The 23,941-nt window shown below is 34.4% G+C and overlaps 1 protein-coding gene across 5 annotated transcripts in view; it reads right to left on the bottom strand.

Annotated features, from left to right (window-relative positions):
• The window catches only part of CACNA2D3 (calcium voltage-gated channel auxiliary subunit alpha2delta 3), a 333,983-nt gene that overhangs the window by 147,202 nt on the left and 162,840 nt on the right, over positions 1-23,941 (bottom strand). For all 5 annotated transcript variants that reach the window (XR_001558078.2, XR_004308777.1, XM_015875440.2 and 2 more), the window contains exons 10-11: positions 16,393-16,482; positions 13,309-13,422 (exon numbers count right to left, since the gene is read on the bottom strand). Coding sequence is in view for 3 of the 5 variants with exons in the window: in XM_015875440.2 (XP_015730926.1) it covers positions 13,309-13,422; positions 16,393-16,482 (204 nt within the window). In the remaining 2 variants the exon portion in view is untranslated. The remainder of the gene's footprint in view (positions 1-13,308; positions 13,423-16,392; positions 16,483-23,941) is intronic.

Raw genomic sequence — 23,941 nt, 5'->3', positions numbered from 1 at the left:
ACATTGCTAACCTTATCAGCAGATAATTACTCTTTTCAAAACCACAGACTGCCAAGCTTGGTAATACACTCAAGCTGAAGGACATCCATTACATGTCAGAAGGACTCTCCAGTTATTATGCACTACCCATACCTGAGTCTAAGATGTTTTTCATCTGCTTTTTTTCAAACCTCCATTTACAAAACATATTCCTTCCTAAGATACAAGTGTACTCATCAATCAGAATTTATGGATGCTTAAATTTGGGTACCAAATGTGACTGCTAAGGAATGTGGCTGTTAAGGCAAGTAGGAGCAAGATCAAGTTTAGAATCTATATAATTTCCTCTAGAAAAATCTCCGCCCAATTAATAGCACCATTTAATGACATGGCTTTAATTCACTTCACTTAATACTGCCAAGTTTTATAGTTTCTTGCATATGTATTTCATTCAAGAAACTAAAAATAATAAAAGCAATCAACACAAAAATTAAGTTGAAAAATATGTGGTAATGAATTAATTTATGTATAATGAAATCATCTTGTTTCTTATTACAAAACCTAAAGCATGCTGCCCCACCCTTTCTTTTTTATTCTGCCTTCTAAATTAATATTCTTCCTTTTGTCAATGTTATTTTAAACTAAAAATTATAAGAAAGCTTCCCCAAAACTTCTCTTTCATAATACTGATTTGAATACACATAATTTGCCTTTGCATAATACAGGAGCTTCCCTGTATTATATAAAAACTTCCCAACAAGCACACTTAATTTTACCAAGAATAACATTATTGTTACTGATAGAACATTCTACCCCAAAAAAGGGAGGTTTTTGCTACTGAACAAGAAAGATTTCCAATGACAAAAGTTCCCCCTCTCTCCCCTCCCACTCCTGTTCTGACCTAGAAGCTGAAGTATTTTTCTTTTTGCCAGGTTAATTATCTGTCTGCTCAGACATCTGAACTCAGTCCTTGAGCTCACAGTGAGCTTAGGAGAAAGAACTTGAAGGGGGAAGGAGAACAGGGAAGGAACAGATGTTCTTTTCAGCAGCAGCAGAAGCTTTTGCATTGATATATCATTTCTGCATATGAACAGACATCTAGCACTTCCTGCTTTTGCCATTGTTGGTGTCACTGCTCATCAGGGTCCAGAAGCACCTGGACCTTCATGGTTTAGCACACATTCCTCTGCCTCTGGCCTGTGCTGCTAGAGCAAGACAGAAAACACATAGCAGAGATCAACCCCCACCTCCCTCCTTCCTTGCTCCTGCAAGTACCCACTTCATTGACACAGCCAGATTGAACCACTAGTCTAATGAAAGCTCATCCAGAATGCTATCACAGAAAGCTTAAGACAATTTCAACCATGGTGCTCTTATGTTCTTGCCATCTTTCTTTTTTAGCAAGGTTTTTACTGTGTTGTCGACTCACAAAACTAGTGGCAGTAAAATAGAGATGATACAACCACAGAGAGCCATTTCATAGCGAAGTGATTGTAGGTGGTGTTATCAAGTATTATAATAGCACTGCAGTCGCAAATTTAAGATGTTAATGAGGTGGTAGCTAAAGAGATCCTTGTTGCATCTGCGAGACACAGTCAAGTTGGCAAAATTTCTAAGCAGAGAAAGAGCAGACTTAAAACTAACTGCAAGGCAACCAGTAGAGTTCAAATTTATTCTCTCCACATTCATATGTTCATCTGTGACTGAAGATCAGTAACTTCTAAGAAAAATATCTGAGTTAGCCTATGCTACGAGATACAACAGTGAAGAGGATAAAAATGAAAATTGCTCTGATTTAAAATACTTCAGGAAAAGTAATATTTAAGAACTAAAATTGACATTATATGCACATAATGCTTCCCTCCTGTGTTTTGACTATTTTATGTTGTCTTCTCATTTGGTAAGATAAATGTGTGTGCATTATTGCCTCAACACCGTTACAACGTCTTTTTGTTTTTTTGTAAGGCATAAAACTGTGACCCACTAACAATATAATTAACACTAACTGCCAACATAGTGATAATTTAGCTTTTAAAAAGGACTAAAATACACAAGATGAATGGAAAATTAGATGTGTTTCTTTTAATATGAAAATACGGCATTGTTAATGTCAGATCCCGCTGGCCGCGTACTGGGAAAGAAAATGACTTCTACTTTATCACTCAAGCTTTAGTGCTAGCCCATAGCTATCAGTGAGAGACAGGAACAGAGTACAGTGGTACTTCTGTCAAGACAATAAAAAACACAAAGTTTAGCTAGGGTGTTTTACTCTTAGCCAAACATGAGGATTTACACACATCATATCTGAAAGGACAAGCAGAGAATTGCTGCCCTCTTCTACAGCACACTGCACATATCCATCCCCAGGATCAAGTAGACATTTTCAAACAGCCTTGTTCTACAGCTAGAACTCTAAAATAAAGCTGTCTCCTATTGCACAAGAGCATCTCTAAGCATTCTGATGTGTCGTAGCAAACCTATGTATTTGTCATGTTATTTCACAGATTGTGAATCTGTGTAGAGAAAGTTCAAAGTGCATGTTCTTGTACAGTCTTCTGAACGCTTTCTTATAGCCACAGACTCACTGACTGCTCCTTTCCACCATTCTCAAAGCTTCACTTTTTTTAACCTTTCATCTTACTTGAAACTGCTTCTTCAGGTTCCCTCCCCTTCCCTCTCACTAGCATTGCCTCTATTGACCTGGATGTTCTTTGTACCTCTCCCTTCCTTTACAGGCTCTGGCTGCCATGTCAGTCCAGCAAACCCAGAAGAATTTATTAAACTGAACAGCATTTGACCCAAGCTGCCTCTTCTAGACCTTCATTCCTATTTTAGGATCAAATATATGTTTTCATTATGCATTGTTTCATGATTGCAAGTTGGAAAAAAAAGGGAATACCACAGATAATAAGAACAAAAAATAACTCTTTGTAAGGATAAAAAATACAAGGTACAAGTTCAGTTTTGACAGCAATGATGTGGCCCCTCCTTCGGGTTGTTAATAATAATACCATTATGTAAAACTATGAAGGTTAGGAAAATAAAACTGAGTCTTTACTTATCTGTGGTTATTCTGGATCATTTGGTACTGTCAACATGCAGTTACAGCATCCATATTGTAGAGAGATTTGTACTCAGAGAATTGTATTCTCTCTGTGTGAAATTACCCTTGTAAAATTTCAACTGAAAAAGAAAATCATTTTTGGACTTTCACTTTAAAAAAAAATAAAAATAAATCTGTTCTGTAGTGCTGGCATAGAATGAATATCTACATTCCTGTGATGAATGAATGCTCCTTAAATATATCATTCATAAAGTAAACATGAACTTTCCTGGATAAAAATCATTACGTAAATAGAAGATAGAAATGCATACTCTAGGTGAAGGAAAAATTAGTACAAAGTTTGTCACGTTTCAGAAATTAACATTAACTAACTTTCTTCTCTGATAGCTCCTGCTGAGTTATGACTACTGAAACAACAGCATTTCAGAACTAGAGGAAAAACAACCTAGGCAGAAAAGTGAATATAGGCACTAACAAACATTTCAGCATATGGCATGGAAGAAGAAAAGAGCAGTATGTCAGTGGGGGGAGTATCCGGGTGACATCTGCCTAATATCACCTGGTAGAGCTGTTAGAAACATCAGCTAGGCGAGGTCTCTCTGCTGCAATTACTTTTACTAACCACGTCATTTTTTCAGGACTGGATTGCTACTAAAAGAGCACTGAACCGATGAGAAAAGAAAAAAACAAAAGAAGAAGGGGAAGAAGACAAACCTATCCTGAACACCTCTACAGCAGAAGAAAGCCTTTTTTCTAGTCTATTGTCTAACACAATCAAGAAACTCCATTCAGTAAACAAAGCTGGGAGAAAATACTTCATCTTAGAAAAGGAAGAAATCAGAAACAACACTGATATCAAGTAGGTGAAAGTAAGATTATTAGAAATGTGCTATAAACTTTAAAGAGAGATGCTATGTGACTCTTCACTGAATGTAGAGCTGGTCTGCAACAGGGGCAGAACTTGGCAAAGGGCACTCAGGAAAACTTGATACTCTGTGTGTATCAAAGTTCTGTGGCAGAACTCCATTGATAAATGAATAGTATAACAATGAAGTCAGACCTAAGAGCTGAGGATTTTAGAGCAGGTGGAATGATCGCCTGCTTGCATTCTGCCAGAGACCATGCAGTAGACTTGACAGAGCCACCGGCCAATTGGAGATGACGTATTCTGTATTTCTGCCATGTGTTCCTAAAGCTGAGTGAACTCGCTTCATCTATTAGCTTACAAATTGTATACAACAACTTTTGTCAGCATCTGCACTTTCAAGGAAGTAAATTTGCAGAGATTCATTTTAAAAGAAATTCTAAGAGAGACTTTAATAATACCACTTCAATGGTTGACTGAGTTGATTGAATCAATTCCTTTGCAACAACCAAAATCTCTCCCAGTAAATCTGCAGAAATCAGTTAAGGTAGTTCTTGATGTAACAGCACACAGAGCTGGTAGAAGGGCGGAGAGAACCTTGGCTGCACAGCTAATAATTGTAATTATAATGATAAAAGCTCATAAATGGCTTCATTCTACACTGTCACTCACAGCACAACCCTCTATCGCTCACTCCTGCTGCACACAATGACCTCTGTCATGCTTGAGAAAACAGCTTCCCGCTGTGATTTGACTCTTACTGAGTGGCCAGATGGGGCAGTTTTGCTTCATTATTTGTGTCTGTGAAGTGAAAATGCCAACAGAAAGATTCATTACTGTCAAGATCATCTCTGCAAAGCTCCTCTGATTTATTAGGGCACAAACTGCTGCACTGGCTGTAATGAGTCATAAACGTTCTGTAAGGCCTATGAACTTGAGAAGGAAATACACTGCCATCAAGAGGCAATGGGCCTAATTTATTAACAGTGCTATCACAGAAAATCACACCAGCAGCACGTATTGCAGCAGTTGTGGGGGATAACGTTACAGATTAGCCAATGACACATTTACATAAAACCATTACCTTCACTTTTCTGAAATTTGTACAGTGCAGACAGGTGAAATGCAATTGAATTTCTAAATACATTAAAACATTAGTGTTAACATCTGTTAATACTGAGATTATAATCCAGACTAATACACTGTAGGATACAGAAAATTAAGATTTAAGTTAACTTCCAAGGAGAAATGTACTGTTCAATTCTTGAATAGCCTGGTTGTTTTTTTAAGCTCTACATTTTGTCATTTGGTCCAGATGCTTTTTTTCCTCACATCACAGACCTTCCCAGTATTTCTAGTTAACACAGTGGAGCACTCCTAAAAACTTAAAACCAGTTATGATGGAAAACAAGCATTAATGAAGCTCTGAAACACCTTTTTTTTAGTCTGTTATGAATTTTATGTATTACTTGAATACAATACACCGGCTACTTCAACCACATTAAGAAGGATATAGAGCACTTCAGCAATACTGGAAGAACTTTACAATGACTTCTAGCATGGCTAGAAGGATAAATGAATGTGGCATACAGGATAGATGAAATTTTAAAAGTCTAATCTCAAAGTGTTGTTTCAGAAAACTTCTTACAAGAAATTATGCATTGAAAGAAACTTCCTAACTGGGAAATATATCACAGTGTGAGTAGTCATGCTCAAAAGACCAAACCAGCACAAGACATTTTACTCTTAGAACAGCAGCAAAATTAATTAAGCAAATTAAATGCAAGAGTATCTGCTTATGATGGCATCATAACTTGGCCTAATTTAATAATCTAGCCTCAGTCAGAGGGCAAGTACACTTTGAACTGATACAGTTCCTGTGAGTAGTTCTGGGTCTTGTAGATACTGTTAGCACTTGATTAAATATAAATGTAGGAACGAAGGCCAGGTTCTCTTGCCACTCAACAACCTATTAATAAGTCACTCTGGAGGAAGGAGGAAAAGACAAATGTTTTGTTGAGCTACTTTCTTTTGGGAAGTCTAAATCCATTCATTAGTAGAAAAAAAATGTAGTTCATTGGTAGAGTTTTTAACAAACTTGTATGGCTTGTTTTACATTACTATTCCCTTATGGCTATTAAATGTTCTGTTATTTAAAAAGCTGTGAACTAAACCAGGTGTTTATCCATCTATTTCTCACTAGATGTTGTAAAGTTATCTAGATTGCTTTCTGCAAATCTACATGTTATTTCAAACCATTCAATTAATGCCATTGCCTATTAAAAAAAAAAATAAAGATTTAAATGTAAAAATATAGAATATAGTAACATTGGATGCTGAAACATCTATTATATTTTCCTTTTGATCTGGACAGTAGTTACTTGAAATTCAGCAATGTGAGAACTGGAGTGAAGAGCTTGCCTGCTGTACTGTATCCTTTTCCTAAGAGTCCCTAGTGGGCTCCTGAACACTCCTTTTAGGCAGCTGTTCCTACTGTTAACACACTGTACTTATGGAATTTAATAATGGCAACAAAGATCACACCTAAGAATTGCTCTGGTGTAGAGAGGTACAGTGCTTACCAGAGTTCCCTACCTGAAATGAGGAAGTTGATGGAGGAATTTACTTTTGCAGGAAAGAAATTTGCTCACTTTCCTGAAGTTTCAGTGCTTTTCAACTGAAGCACTTGATCTGGCTGGCTGGTACCAATTAATGACTGCAGCTCTCTTTATGGAAAGGGGACACAATTTTGAGCAACTTTTTGAAAGCTACGAAGAGAGAAGAAAAATTTCCTACATACTTGCTTCTATGTGACCAAAAATGGAGTAACTTCAATTTAGTCATGTCTACTAATATGGGGAAAGCATGTGAGGATTCCATTGTGATCAGAACGATTATGAAAATTGTTTAGTATTTCCTATTTTTTATACAAGTAGAACACATGCAAAGAGAGTTCTGAGCTTCATGTTTCAGAATAACTACATGTTGAATTTAACATATATTCATAGGAGAATTCCACTAGTTACACTGACCTAATGGCTTATTAGATGTTACTTTTGCTACAAATGTAGAGCCAAATGCATTTTTTCTGGCTGAAATTGCACAAACATGATGTACCACAAAGGCGTCGTCAGATGTTTGGCTCATCTCTAGCTTCCATACATAACCTTTTAAGGAGAATTTAGGTCAGCCTGAATAAAACAGTTTCTTTCAAAATGGGGTGCCATATGTCAAAACGTACTTAGTCAGGCAGAATTGTTTTTAGCCAAAAACTCAGTATTATCAGATACGGTGCTAATATCTCCGTAGTCACAAATTTCTCATGCTGTTAGTATAAGTATACGAATATTTTGCACAAATTTGGTTCTGGTTTCTCAAACAAATCAAAATATTGAAAAAATACTATCACAGTTATTACAATCATATTAATGATAATACTGCTAAGTTTCCATCATGCTTTTTATAGAATGAGTTCTGCCACCCATTTTTTATTTTTATTATTCTCAACAGTCTCAATCTCTTTATAGGTGCTATGTACTTCTCAGCATGAAATCCGTGATAATTTAGATAAATAGTCCAAAAAGAGCAGATAACGCTCATTTTGATGGTATTCCACTGAATAACATACAAGGTGCTGTAAACAGATTTTATATAACAAAAGGAAAAAATGATTTCACAAAGCAGCTAACAGGTCCTTTTACTCTTGGCAAATATTCTGCTTATGTAGGAAACAAAGAAAATAGAATTCCTAGCGCTCTCTGAAATACAGCAATTTTCTAAAGAAACTCTTCTGGCAATGCTATGCAGATAGGATGAGGAAAATATTGTTACAATGGATAAATCTCTGGTGGGTTGTGTGTGCTGCCTACATCCCAGACACTCGGGAGCAGCACTGCCGAGAACACACATTTTCTATTAAATCGAGTTAACTCAGCTACTGGATACTGGATGTCCCCATTATAGATTCAGCAGAGGTAGAAATTCTGAACTGTACTAAAAGTCTGAATCCTTTTAAAGTTAGACGTGGTCTCTGTTAAACATAAGATAGATTTTAGACGTCACTAATCTCTACTTTCCACACAGTGGCATGATGCTACCAATATATTCCCAATTCTGCGTGGAAAAAAATTGCAAGCAGTACTCCCACTGTAGCAGCAGAATCATAGAGCAGCTTGGATTGGAAGAGACCTCAGGTATCATTAAGTTGCAAAACCCCATCTACACACAGAGCTGCCAGCCACCAGATCTAGAACTAGACCAGACTGCCCAGGGCCCCATCCAACCTGGCCTTAAACAACTCCAGGGGTGGGACATTCACAAGAAGAGATGTGGGGAAAATAGGGAATTAAACTTGCAATCAATACAATTCTAAATACATTTCTGAATGGTGGTCCGATTTTAATTTTTCGCTGGAATATAAGTCATAAAGTCAGGTTCGAGTTTTACTCAAGAAAACAGCAGAAATCTGCAACTGTTCATACTCTCCAGTCAGATTCTATGGTCCCTAATCAAAATTCCTAGCAATACAACCACAAGAACGCCACACTGATGGTACTCCCACAGATTGGTGAGATGAGAAACGCTTTTTCAACTGCAAATGACAATAAATGGTAGGATAGAAAGATAATGTATCCAAGACCACTTTTGCAAACAGGATTAAATTCATCCACAAATATTTGTGCCTATGAGACTTGATAGCATAAGTAAATGATGAAAATTAAACCTTAAGTTTTATATAAGTATACTCAAGGCAAATGTTTAGTGCTCACCTATCTCTATCACAGATGTTTCAGCAAGCAGTATTTAGACAAACCTCTCCTTTTATGGAAAATTCAGCCATTTATTTTTCACAGTGTGAGCAAAACTAATAAATACATACTAGGTTAATTTAATTCTTGGAGATTAAGTTAATAGAATAGATGAACTGCCTAGGGATTTTTCCATTTATTTGTAAAAATAATTGAAAACAACTGTACACCTACTTCAGGGCAATTGCAATTAAGTCATTTTCAGGCTGGTCAAGTTTTGTTTTTTTGTATGGTTTTTTTTTGACAATGCAAAATTGGGGCGAGGCATGTGTTCCAAAAGAGGCACATTGGAATCTTGAATAAGTGACACACGGCAGATAACTCAGCACTGTATGATGAGTGCTTTTTGTACCTGGAAGTGTAAGGGACATCATAAGGGAGATCAGCTGCAGCCACAAATCCACTGTTTGTTGGAAATCATACTCAGGTCCAACATTTATGGGGGCTTTGCAAGACCTCATTTGCACACAAAGATAACTCACTGCAGCCTTTCATGCAAATCCATAACAAAAAAATAACTTTCAGACGGTTTACCAGTTTACAGTATGCTCCACCAATTTCTTATTTGCATGAGTTTTCTCTAGTATAAAAGAGAAAATCTACAAGAACAAGAGCAGATATTCTTGAGTTTAAAACTTGCACTTTGCTTTCTATCTGAAATACTGAATATTTAGTTCAGTTTATTTCTAGTGACTGAAATGTAAATTATTAATTGTAAGAACAGTATTATTTTATCTTTTGTCATCATTCTCCATACTAAGTAAATTTTTCTTCATGGTTTTGTTGTCTCATATTATTAAAGCAATTGGAAAGCATGAAGACAGAAAAGACAGACCATAACTCATGCTACCTTTGTTATAATTCAAAAATAAAAAATTCTTATTCATCAGAAGCTGGCAATGAGAATCACATAATAGAAAGTCCTGTTTTGCTCTTAACAAGAGGAATGAAGGCCAGGAGCTTGTGTAGTGTATACATCTCTTGCCTCCATTCATGTATACTTCCAAATTCTACTTTAAGCTTCCTAACGACATACATGTGTCATCTTTTTGAGGGTGTTTGTGGGAGTGATATTTCATCAAACAAGTATAACTTGTTACTATTTCTTTTTTAAAAAATTGAATTAAGCATAAAAATGTTACCAGAAGTTACCAATAATTTGAGATTCTATTGAAGTATTACAGATATGGAAATGGACTGTAGGGTTTGCAAGATACACAATCCTTAAAAAAAAGAGCAAACTCTCAGTGGCTATTGTCTTCATTTGCATAGAGGAGTTAGAAGTTAAAAAACCAAATTCTTCTGCAGTATTTACAGCTGCTTCTATTGTCATAATGAATTGCTGACCAGCAACCATTGGGATATACATTTTACTGTCACAATGCAAGTTCAATAATTAGACCCAAAAGATTTAAAATCCTACATGGTTTTTCAAAATTTGAATTTCTAAAAATGTAAGATGACAGAACAAGAACTTGAGTTTTCTAGGGCATTTATCAATGTTCTAAACTGAACTCCAGTGTTAAAATTCCTTAAAAAAAGGTTTCATCAGTTCATAAGAAGAAACCTTTGTGACTGAGCTTAACAGAAGTCAATGCAGATACATTATCCCATTAAAACAGAACATATTCATTCAGACATACTAATCTGTCACTTTCGCACTGAGAAAATTACGATAGGAAGAGTAGGGAGGATTACAAGATGACGGTATTTGGAACTTCACACAGAAGAATAGGTTTTTATCAGTATTGCAACAAATGTCTACACATGGGAACAGAATAGAAAAGTTATGTCTACAGAGACAAACACATTCTTCAGAAGTCTCAGATTCTAGGTAATGTTGTTATGTCAGTTTAAATCTATCTATACATATAAATATAAATTGAGATGAAAAAAGCATGCTCTAAATGGATATTCTATAAAATGCAGATTCACTAACAGCTCAAGATTTACTTAGAAAGGCTCAGCAGACCCACAACAGAGTTCTAAAGAGGGAATTGTTTGGAATGACTTGTTTAGTTCTTAATTCAGTAAAGCACTTTAATGTATGCCTGAATCCCTTGCTTTGGTTAGCTGAGATGTAATAATTCACATATGTAAGCGCTTTGCTGAAATGAATACTAAACTACACATCTATGATCTGCATGTAATGAATCTTCCACACCATCTTGATATATGTGCGTGTATTGTTGGATTACTCTATAGCCAGACACCACGAAGGCTAACAGAGGTTCTCTGGTAAAATGGTATATATGAATAACAATTTCATATATAAACAATGTCTGTTACATTTTTAAACCAGCAGAATTTGGCCTCTCAGAGCAAAATGAGCAAGAAATACCATTTACTATATGTAATAAGATGCCAGCAAGAGAATACTATACCAAACATTTAACTTCCTCCCTTTGTAACATTCCCTTTCCAAACATCTCTTGAGATTTGATATTTAAACATGCAATTTACCAACCTTCTAAACTTAATGTAAATACCCAGCAGAAGTTCACTTAAAGCCTCAGTATGTAGAAAAACAACACATGATGGCTTATTTTAATTCAGTAAGAATTATATAAAATAGAATTATATGAAGATATTGTTAAAAGAAAAGTGATCCAGGAATGAACTAAGAGTGGATCATGCAAACTAGGTAGAAATACTTTCAACATCCAGATGCAAAAATCTGAAAACAACTTATTTTTGCTAGTCTATAGTTTTCCAGGGTAGTTAACAATTACTCAGAGGCTACTGGAATTGCCATACCTCATCAGACCAGCAATGTACCTGAACAATCGGTTAGAAAAATATGCAGTAAATCATTTTCTTATTTAAGCCTCATGTTTGGACTCTTTCCTCTACTTGTGCTACCACACGTAGCTGTAAACATACTTGTCAGACATAAACATATCTTAAACCCTGTAAATACTTGTCCACTATACAACATTGTGCTTGGTTCTGGCTTGATTTGCATTCTAAAAAATAAAAAAATAATAATAGAAATTTGAAATTTTATTTCACTATATTCCAAAGGCTACAAAAGGAGGCCTAAAACAGCCTTTGAAAAAAACGCAGATTAAGATTTCCATCTTCCTTGTCTGTAAAATCAGTGAACAGTCAGGAGTTTTCAGTTAATCTTGAGCTACAATGAACAGAAAGTATTTATAAAGAAAGCAGTCCTGTAGTTCTGCTATTTCCTTATTGTAGCAAACAGAGATGACCAAACATAACCCAAGTTTTGTCATTTTAATCAAAAAACCTGTAGTTTTGCACCAACACTTTCCTCCAAATTTGGACCTTTATTATAGATTCTGTTGATTTCAGCTTGTTCCAGATGCAAATAATAAAGACATTCAGTCCAACTTCATCTTCAGTTTCTTACCATCTGTACTTTTATTTACTAATCCAAATTAATTAATTGGCATACTATGTTAACTCTTATTATCAAATGCAAACAAATGAGTTTCATAAGCAATTATGATTGCTTTTTTGCTGGTGAGAAATTAATAATGTGCACTCTTTAAATTTTGCAGAGACTGCAGATGCTTGCTTGAAACAGAACAACTCAAACATCTCTTTTCTGCTGATCTTATTTAAGTAAGAAGCTGCATATATTATAAAGAGAGGTAACTGAAAACAAGCACTGGCTTTCAGTATAATTGAAGCATTGTTCAACTTAAACCATACAAACTGAACTGCAGTTTTTATCACGCTATTGAACAATTTCAAGACATAGATGATCTCACTGTTTCCCTAACTGGATGATATAATCCTTCACAGAAAAAATACTACCTCAAAAGCAGATACAGTCCATAGAATGAAATACAGTTGTGCAATTACTATGCATATTTTAATAGTCATGCTCCTGGCATAATGACATAAATAAATAAATTCATAAATAAATAAAATTAAGACCTTAGATTGATTCAAATGTCAGGTCAGGGTTGTTATATTCATTTTGTGGATCACTAGACAGAATCCAAAGATATCAGGTTCTTATTATGAGATTTACTTATAATACTTCAGAGTCCCTTGTTAGCAGTGGCTTTCAGCCACATTTTTCAGTGATGTGGAGTTTATGTCAGATGCAAGTAGTGATTACTCATACTCATCTAGATAAAATCTGTGTGCATAAGACATATCTTAAGTTTTGGAATGCTTTCTTTATGTCTCCAAAATGCACCAAATAATCTTTTAATTTTATTTTTTTTTTCCAATAAAAGTTCATCCATTGACAACTATACCCATTACTCAAACACAGAAAGAAAAGATATTGAGAACTACATCTGTTTCTTCTTCAACTATAGTAAACTATTCTAGCTCCAGATTATATACATTCTTCTCAAGATTCAAAAAGCACTGAATTATTAATTAATATTTTAGAATAAGGAGGAGAAAGGTTTTCATGTTCAGTAATGTATCATATAAAAAGCATTATATAATAACCAAAAATATACTTTTTGGTTAAAAAAAACATCCAGTTAACCAAAATCATGTTTAGATGAATAGCAGGAATACTACTGACTTTTTAATAAACTTATATTTCATACTGCATAAGATAATTTTGTTTTTCCATTAAATACAGGTGAGAAAATACTTACTTTTCTGTCTGGCCAATTATATTTTGCAAATATGGTATCATATGTGTCCACAGCTCCATCAGTAATCAACATTATGGCTTGGCTGCAAATACTTCCTTGTCCTGTGTGATTGAACTATAAAAGAAAAACTTCATTTTAATACAACGCATTCTGTTAGATACAGAGGATACGCAATTTAGAGACATGCTATTCATATGGTGTCTGTATTCACTCCATATTACATACCACATGTTATTTTTCATAAAACGTTTATCTGGGAGAACCAAGTTTCCCAGATTCTCACATACTCACGAAATGAACATACATATGCTGCTGGAAAGCAGCACTACAGCACAGGTAGACAGACAGACACCAGAATGTACTTGAAGTGTGCAAGTATAGAAGCTATTGTCTGTGATACCTGCAAGTTAATATATCCTTAACTTTTTTTTCAGTCTTATCCATTTTTCCAGTCTTATCCTTATGCATAACTATTAAAGTTGAATTCCTTCATTAATATGATCCTGGATATAATACTTCTTCATAAAGATGAAAGAGACTTCATCTTCATAAATATTCAACAAAACACAGTGTTTTGAGTTGGAAGGGACATTCAGGATCACCCAGTTCCAAACCCCCTGCCATTGGCTGGGATACTTCCCATTAGAACGAGCTGCCAAGGAACTCATTAAATCTACCCTTGAACACTTCCTGTGATGGGGCATCTACAGTTTCTCTGAGCAATCCCTTCCAGTGCCTCACCATTTCCTCAGTAAAGGATTTCCTCCTAGTACCTAAGCTAAATGTAGCCTCTTATTTTAAAACCATTCTAAATCTACCCTCTTTTACTTTAAAGCCATTATTCCTTGTTCTATCACAACACCCACTCCATTCATATGATCAACATACTTTGAAATGCACAAGTTATAGTAAAAGGGAAATTAATGAAGGGGGAATGCCTTCATATATCTATTTTAAAATATTAATCTGTGTGCATATGCATTATTCTACATGGCTGTTTGAATATTTTTAAGAATGAGATGAAATTCAAATACTTTGGTGATATCTTCACATATTTGTCTAGAACTTTAATTTTATTGAATAGCAAGAATGATGAAAGTGTTTACCATAATAATAACAATGACAAGGGACTTATGATGAACTACAATTAACTCAGTGATTCATCAGTAAGCAGCAAAAATTTCTATGCATCCTGACATTCAGAGCATTTGGTTGTGATTAGCAGTCTTTGAAATGTCACAGAATTTTATTTAATTGGCTTTGATTTTTTTAAAAAGGTAATCACTGCAAAGACCACATTTGTCACCAAAAGAGATAATTGCAGTTGTCACATGACAGTGTAGGTGCCTAACTGCTCTACTAAGCACTTCTGTATTCTTACAGCAACTAATGAACACTGCTTAAATCAATGGTTGGAAAGAATTTGGAAGTAGATTTTAAACATGCATTTCAAAGATCAGTATCAACATCTTCAGATTTTAACAACCTAGGCAAATACAGAAATTGAAATGCAGGTAATTGCAAGACAAAATTAAATGAGTTTAATTACTGTAAATCCTGAACCATTCTGAAAACCCACCTAGATTCTAAATAAGCCTCCCTTCCATCTTTCTTTTTTAAATGTAACCCAGACATCTTTAACTAAGCTGTAGTTCACTTGGACAGATTTCTGGCATATAAAGGTCACATGCTGTAGACAAAGTGTAAAAAGGTTAGCAGTATTCTTTTAAGGATAGTTGGCTTTTGTTTATTTGGTTTTTTTCGGGCCTAGGTTGTATAGCAGGAGCTCTCAGAGACTTTGCTGATGTGCCTGCAGAAAATAGAAATGTGAATTCTTAAAAGTATGAAAGAAAGAAAGCTTGATCCTGTTATGGTCTCTTGCAAATTTTCTCAGCTTTATGAGAGCTGAATATACATGTAAGCATGGTTTATCACGCTTTCCTAGATACAAAGTGTGACTCTCACTAAAGAACAAACTATGCATAGAAAAAAATGCAATTTCTAAGACGTGTCCATCACTATTTTAATATTACACAACACAAAGTGCTGTCAGCTGGACTGTCACCAGGATAACATTAAGTTACTAGTCTGCATCTGTGGACCAACTAGAATGCCTAAATACGGAGCTACATTATTATCATAATGACATTGGAAGTTTAATAGAAGAAAACAATCATCTAGAAAAAATAGCCTAAATAAATAATCTGTCATCAAATCACTGTTTTTTATTTGCAGTGCATTGCAATATTCCCTTTTTCTTCCTTTGGGAAAGTCTTTAAAAGTCTCTCAATTTCATTTGAAAAAGTTAACTCATCTAACAAATATCGAAGAATCTCTTTTAATAGTTATTTAACCATTAGAAATCCACATGATTTTTGTTTTCACTCACCTACCACCCATTTGATATTGCTTTGTCTTTCTAGTAATCCCTCTTTTATACTAAAGCCTTCCTCCTTACACAGGGATTCCAAACAAGGATTGAATCATTTCATTATCTACTTACTAATTAATATTAGTATCTCTGAGCTGCTGAGGCTCTTCAAGACACATAAAAACAAACACAAAATTATTCAACTGTTCTTCCTTTAAATAAGCTATAAGACACTATAATCAACATGCCACAAATCAAACCAATGAGTCATCATTCTGGGATTCTAGTCAAGGTGTATCCTCAGAATGTTTATGAAATAGAAAAATTCTTGTGGTACCTGAAATATTAACCCTTCCAAAAGAAAAAAAATAAAAGACAATCAAATTGGTGAAATTTGCATATTATCCTAGTATTTTTTAACACCTAGAGCAGCTACTGAAATAAACTTATTTAAAGACATAGACATATAGAGGTGAATACTGTGTACACACATGTACACAAACAACAACAACAAAAGCAACATAATTATAAAGTTAGTAAATATAAGCATACTCCCCCCACATATAGATTATAAACATTGCTTCTTCTATGGGCAGCATTTTACTGTCACAACTATTTTGGAGTGAGTTCTAATTTATTACCTTAAAATTGACAGTAATTGCTAAAGAGCTGGAAAAATATCAGCAGTGTAAACCTGAAAAGCATTAACTTACTTCATTGAGCATGTTGAAAGCTTCATTTAAAGCAATGTCCAGCATTCCAATTCCTTTTGCAAAAAGCTTGTCAAGGTGTTCCCTAAAATGCTGAAATGAAGAAGAATGTTTTATTTGCCAGATTATTCTTATAACATATATTAATATAATTAAAGTTTTCCTCTTGAGACTTACCTATTATAGTTAACCTGACTGCAAACATAATTCATAAACCACAGCAGTCCTTGCTCAGTATTTTTGACAAAGTCACACCAAACTACTATTGTTATTAGAATAACAACAATGTAAAAACATCACAAGATTTCTTTTTTTTATTAGTTACTCAGGCTGTTTTACCTTTGCCTTTTAGTATGTTTTTCTACATTCAGACATACATATCTTCATATAATGATTTTTACTTTATTTCTAATTATTCAACTTTTAGCTTTCAGGAAATACTACTTAATAATTATTCACTCTAAAATTTAGTTTTCGTATTCTATTTTGTGTTATCTCTCCCCAGAAATAGATAGATACAATTTTTCAGCTCACTGCAGTACATGTTGTTTATCAATGTCAGCATAATGTGTAGAGAATGGGTCTTGCTAGCTCTTGGCAATTATGTTCAGGTTTATGTTGCATAGACATAAGCCTAATTTTTGCAGTTTTAAATGTTTCATCAGTTATTCACTGCTATGCTTGCTTGTCCACGAGCATTGGTAAAATCTTCTGGCAAACAGTTCTGATGCTCATGTCAGCATTCATCCTATATTCCCCTCGTACTAAACACAGTCATAGAATCATGAAATATCTGGGGCTGGAAGGGACCCCAGAGATCATCCAGTTCCACTCCTCTTGTCACATACATTATTTCTCCAGATATGCCAGAAAGTTGAGCAATTTCACAAATCTTACATTTAGCAAAAATAAAGGCCTATACTATAAAACAAACATGAAGTTGTAGCTTTAATTTTTAGATTAAGTAAGAACATTTTCAAAAGTACGGTAGCCCTTATTTTTGAAAATAATATGTTCAGAGGAGAAATAAAGCCTCCTTAGTTTTTAAGGGATTACACGTGATAAAATCCAGTGTCATGAGGCATGCTGCCATAAAAGGGAGAATACTGAATGAAATATCAACAAGTGTGACTCCTCTGATTTTATCTGATGGATACATATCTTTCTCTTCTGTAAAATAAAAAGATATTACCTCTGCGTATTGGAAGGCAGAGTCCTTTCTATTTCATTAATAAATTTCAGAATATCAAAATGAGGAAAATTTACATCCTAGCTGTAGGCAATTTTGAAGCATAAGCTGCTGCCACAAAAACAGGCTGCTTTCTCAAAACAGTTAGTCCACAGTGGCCTAGTAAATGTTGTTGATTGCAGTGCAGTGCTTTGAACAGCCAGAAGGCAGTCTTGTCAGTCTAAGCAAACAGCAATAGCATTAATCTCTACATAGCTTAATTGCAAAACAATTATTTTTTGCCAACTTAAACACAGCTAACTTAAGTAAAACTTATCACTATCAGCACAGTAACATAAATTACAGTTTTAAATATGATTTATAAATACAACAATTTGGAATAAGGAAATGAAAACACATACAGTGGGATTTAAAAAAAAAAAAAAAAAAAAAGGAGGAAATGTGAAACACTTCTTAAGATCCAACAGTTACATAAAAAGTTTAGTTCAATAAGATAGTAAAGGAACATTTCCGTCACTTCATTAGCCATGTCAAAACATTAATATACATCCAAGAAAACAAACTAATAAAGTTTGCAGAAGAATTAAACTCATATTGTCCCTTATACTGTATCCTTCGTATTTTTACAAATAATAATAACACAAATGAATGTAAAATATTTGAATGTTCAAATAACCTCTTGTTATTCTGTATCCTACTTCAAAATATCTCTGAAAGTTAGTTGTAAGCTCATATACAATATAGGCATGTTCTTGAATTCAATTAACACAGACTGGAAATTGAGAGTAGCAATGCAAAAGCAGTTTCCCAGACAAGGGCCACGTCATCTGTCAGCAGCACAACACGGTGTGCTTTCCGTCACTCCAAAACACAACTGACCTGCACTCAGCCTCAAAGGCCACTGACTTCTACACATAAACAGACAGAAATAGGATTTTTTCAGCAACTGAAGATTTACAGAAACTCAGAAATTGCACATATCTTTTTTGGATGAAATATTTAAACATACATTATTTTTAAATTGTTCACTGAAATTCATCAAAAACTAAAATATGTTTATAAAAGCCCTCAGGAAACATCCTACCAAAACAATTTTCACATATGGTTGATAGGTTTAAACCAGAAAATGTAGTTTGCTGCTACATAAAATGTTGAAAACAAGCAGTTTGCTTCTGTTCCATTGATGTTCAAAGCAATTTCAAAACATCCAGTGTAAGCATTGACCAGAAGTTTTCAAGCTGTGGGAGCAGCTCTGTGCTTACAGCCTCTCTCAGAACCATGAGACTGAGGTCAGTTTACAGTTGTCACAGATGCTTCCAATAACACAACGATTCACCCCAAAACAGAGCTTTCAGAAAATTGATAATCACCAAAATTTTGTCATGGAAATAAGTTTCCAATCTTTTCTTTTTGTAAATTTGGCATGTTAAATAATCATGCCAAATCACATTTGTCTTTGAAATACTTTACTGCTTCATAATTAAATGAAAATTACTTTGCTATTAAAAATCAGAATTGTGTGTAAAATCTCTGAGTATTTCAGGAGTAAGCACTGTGGAATATTTATGCAAAGCATCTACATTATCAAGTGTGAACATACAGAATAAATAGATTACCAAAAATCACACATAAGCACTATAATCTCCAGTGTATCAGTCAGTACATGATAGGTCAGAAGAATAAATACTTTCTCTTGCTCCAGTGCTCTCTCTCTTTACATACACATACATACACACTTTCTGAAAATGTAATAGTAATGTTTGTTTGATATAAAAATTTTAAAAATATTAAAAATCCATTTCACGTAGTATGAATTGTAACAAATAATTGTTTGCTGCCCCCAGGCTTCTGAACAAATGAACACTAGACAAGGTGATTCTGCAAAAGGATCCAGTGACTAAAACAAATGTGTGCTTTTATTGACTCCATTCTTTATCTTTGAAGTGTTTTAAATCTTTTTTTTTTCCCCCACAGGAGTTTTAGTGCTAGGTATGTCCACTAAAAAATTGCATAACATTCCAATTAACATTTGTTTCCTTCTTTATCACACCAGACGCTCTGAGTGTGTGGCATTAATTGAAACCACACTGAAAGACATCATGTTTCATTTTACAGGCAACACAAAGAATAACTTCCTCAAACAGTCCACACTTTATCTAAATCAGGCTGTTTCACTGTAAACAATGAAAATGTACCAGTTCATTTCTGCAGACTGCTGCACGCTTACCAGCCATGCTGTAGTGCTTCTTTTGTTATTAAAAAAGCTAAGGCATTTTTAAAGCACTGTATCATTTTGATATGAGAATACCAAATTTTCAACCTAGTATACCTGTCTCAATTTCTTGATAACCTGCTGACAGGTACCTGTAACTGTCACCTAATAATTTGGTAACTTAAAAATGCCTGGCAAGACAGCTATAATTCAACCGTGTACTACTGCAAAAAAATGTCAAGACAGGAGCTTAACCACTGAATCATCACCATAAAGAACAATAAATGACTTTGCAATGAGATAACAAACACTTCAGTTTTTCTTTCAGTAGCTTCCTTAAATGAAACAGATCCCAAAAAGCAGGATCACTTGCTCGTAACAATTCAAAAAGACATTACACCATGTTTTCATTTAATATTTTTATTTTATGCAGCTCACCTAGTACCAAACTACACAAGCAATAGTATTGGTCCATCACAGTTTCTCTTTACTGTCACACTGGAGATCCTGTATTTGAATTACCTAAAGCTTGCACTTGGTATCTCAACCAACAGTGTGCACAAGCATTTGCATGCAACTGTATGTCTAATTTCCATGTGCAATTACCATAACGTGCAATATCTAATTGTGGACTCAAATATCTAATTGACATGCATAATCTTGGTAATTCTAAATGCAAATTAGACACACAATTATGACAATCAGACTCTGATGTCTGATTACAAAATTATAGGGCCAGAGCTCAACAGAAGAAGATGTGTCTTGTTACAGTAAAGAAGTACGGATGTGTTCAGCTGTAGAGGTATCTACAATCATTTTAGAAGTATTTGAAATACATATTTTGGAGAAGAGAAGGCTCTGGGTAAACCTTATTGCAGCCTCCCAATACTTGGAGAGGGACTGACTTTTACACAGTCTAATAGTGACTGAAAAAGGGGGAATGGCTTTAAACTAAAAGAGAAATCTAAGCTAGATTTTAAGACAAAAATTCTGAATCAGTCTTCTAGTTATTCAATTTCTCCTAACTGCATATAAAAATTTACTAGAAACTAAATGCAACATCTGTCTATTTTTGTCTTCCAATTTACGCAAGGGTAAATTCTCAACTTAGTTTGGAGTTATTGTGCCTATGTGTGCATCTAGAAGATGATATATTTCATATGGAAACGCTTATAGAGAAATGTCCTCAACCCATATATAGCATATTAAAAAAACATATAAAAAAGGAATGCATATTGTAATATTGTTACTTTAAATCTGGAGTTACACTAAATCAGATTGTCATCCGATTCCTTTGGGGTAGGTAAATTGCAACATGGAGTTTCTCAAAGATGAAAACCTCTTGGCCCAAGAAAACCAGTATTAAAATAGGCAGTTCCACATGTTTGTAATTTGTGGAGAAAGTGCAGACGGTGACAGAACAGTGTCTGAACTATTTCCCACTCTTTTTTTAAATATGTGTATAGCAAATTGATACACTTCAAGGTAGCAGCTGTTTAATGCTAATGCCAAATTATAAATTAGTCCGGTAAAATTCAAATTCATATTACATGCTTTACATTACTAAACCACATTTAGGGTCACAGATTCATTTCTATCTCGTTTATGCTACCCAGTGTACTTACAAATTTTTTTTGTTGTGCTAAAGAGAACTTACAGTTCTGCCAATTAAGAATAGTTTACAACATTCTGAAAGTACATCTGCACACCTGCAAAGGAAGCCTCCAATGCTCACAAAAACAAGTGCCATCCTTTGAAAAGATTTTGAAAGAAGCAGATGCCTGCCATATCACCTGTAAATTATAATTCAAAACCAAATTACTGTAGTCTTTTATTGTAAAAATGAAAGCAGTACCACTATATGTTGGAAGAAGCCTTGGACTGGGGTGTCTGCTTTGTATCTCAGTAGAACTTGTGGTATATATATATTAACGCCACTCACATCACAGTTATACTTGAAGTTAGAAGTTTGGCTTTTATAAATATACAAAAATTGACTTGATTCAGTCAAGCTTCTCAAAAGGAGTATGCTTTCAGAAGTTGTAGTTGAAAGAAATTCGATTATATCCACACTGCTTAGAAAACTATACGTAACATGAGCTTTCATATAATCAAAGATTTGTGGAAGGTGGGGAGGGAAACTAAGGAAGAAAAAAAAAAAGGGGGGGGGGGGGGGGGGTGAAGACAAAACTTGATCAAGAGCAAACTTGATCAAAACCAGTGGATGTTTCTAAACATAAGTAACTTTTCCTTGTTGATTGTTGACAGCAATAAACAAAGCCAACCTTAAAAAAAATAGAATAAAAATGAAGTCATTACACAAAGATTTACAACCCAAAAATGCAGTATGTACAGTTCTTGAAGCTGGTAGGAAACAGATCTAGGTGCTTAGAATCATCACTTTTATCATTGTATCTTCACTCCTTATTAAAAGAAAACATTTTTTAAAATTTCATTATTAACATGCTGGAAATTCAGGTGAAAACCTATTTATTACGCAGCTCTCATTCCTTTTCCACAGTAAAAATTCACAAATATCTTAAATTTAAAAATTATGTATTTTATAAATATAAAGATTATGTAATATATAACAATATATTCCAATTACTTTTAGCTCTTTAAAAGTCTACTGTAATGCAGCAGATGGATAATAATGCTGTAATCGGGGACTGATCTTGATCAAGTTACTCTGACAAGTGTGATGGAGCATTTAAAAAAATAAATAATTCCTACTTTCACTACCCCAACTACCATGAAAATTATATGTCTTCAAAATATTTATTTGGTTAAGCTGAATGTTACAAAGGTATATTACTCAAGCTTTTGCATTGTTGCTTGTTTAGTGAAACAATTCAGGTTCATAAATTCTCTTCTGGGCTCCTTTATTACATAAACTGAAAAGTAAACTCAACTTGTCACCTGAGCTCATTAAAAAGGTGATGGGAGAAGAAAAGATGGAAGGGAGGGAAAGGAAAAGGAAGGGGAAAATGCATACAACTATGATATGCTATCTCAAGTTTATTTTCAAGGGAAAGATATCAATAACCATCTCACAAATACAAATAGCTGGAAAAAGATTATATTTAATTATTCTCCAAACCCTTGAATATATTACTCAGCTTAACTGTAAAGGATGTTAAAGCTTACTCTGAAGGACAGCATGAAATTGTACTTAGCTGTTTTGAGTAACAACAGTATTCATAAAATCTGAGCATCATCCAAGAGGCACACAAACTTTTTGTTTATTTAAATTAAAATAAATCTGCCATTAAGTAACATATGGGTATATATTAATCAGCATTATGATCAGTTGCAGAGTGAAGGAAAGATTAGTATTTGGATTAATTACAGACAATACATCTTGGCAATATATTTAAAACTTTAGCTTTTAGCCTACAACATGCATATGGCTCATTCAATTCATCCAATAAAATGCTGCTTTAGAAAACTGAGTAACAGTCCACAAATAAGGGTCTTCTAAAGGAAATGATTAGAAACAATACACTTTGCTCCATACAGCAACCAAATGCTATGTATCCAAAAAACCAATAGTGAAGAACATCAAGCATATTAAGCAAGTAGCCCATGAAGAATAATTCCTGTGAAATGTTGGTGTATATTTGGGTGAAATGAGAAGAACTCATGTGAGTAATACAATAAGGTTTAGCAGAACCAGATCAAATTAGTTCCATCTTGGCATACGTGAAAAGATCTAAGATAGACACACTTAGAAATGTGTTTTCATAGTTATATTTGCTACTTCCTGCAATGCCTTATTGACTGTTTTAGTAAAAATGAACTGTCATGCTCAACCCAAAGTGCAGGTCAGTGCTGAGCTGAAACACTTCTGGTCTGCATTCAGTAGAAAATACACAGACAAATTTTTAAGACACAGCAGCAGTTTTGCATCATCCAGGCATAAGCAAGATCCATTACAAGAGAAGTACTGTAGTTACAGGTGTGTTTTTAACAGCCTTTCAATCTACAAGAACTTTTCAACTATCTTATTAAACCCAGAATTCCATAATTTTATTTGGCATAAGCTATCCTAACTTAACCTTCTACGATGTGCAATGCAGTATTGCTTGTACAGAGCAACTGCATTTGAATGGCAGGCAGTAAATCAAGCTTTAAACTACAGACTGATTCTG

Source organism: Coturnix japonica, chromosome 12 (assembly GCF_001577835.2).
Source record: "Coturnix japonica isolate 7356 chromosome 12, Coturnix japonica 2.1, whole genome shotgun sequence".
Classification (NCBI taxonomy): domain Eukaryota; kingdom Metazoa; phylum Chordata; class Aves; order Galliformes; family Phasianidae; genus Coturnix; species Coturnix japonica.
The sequence above is the reverse complement of the archived record's forward strand: the minus strand, read 5'-3'. Positions and strand labels throughout refer to the sequence as shown.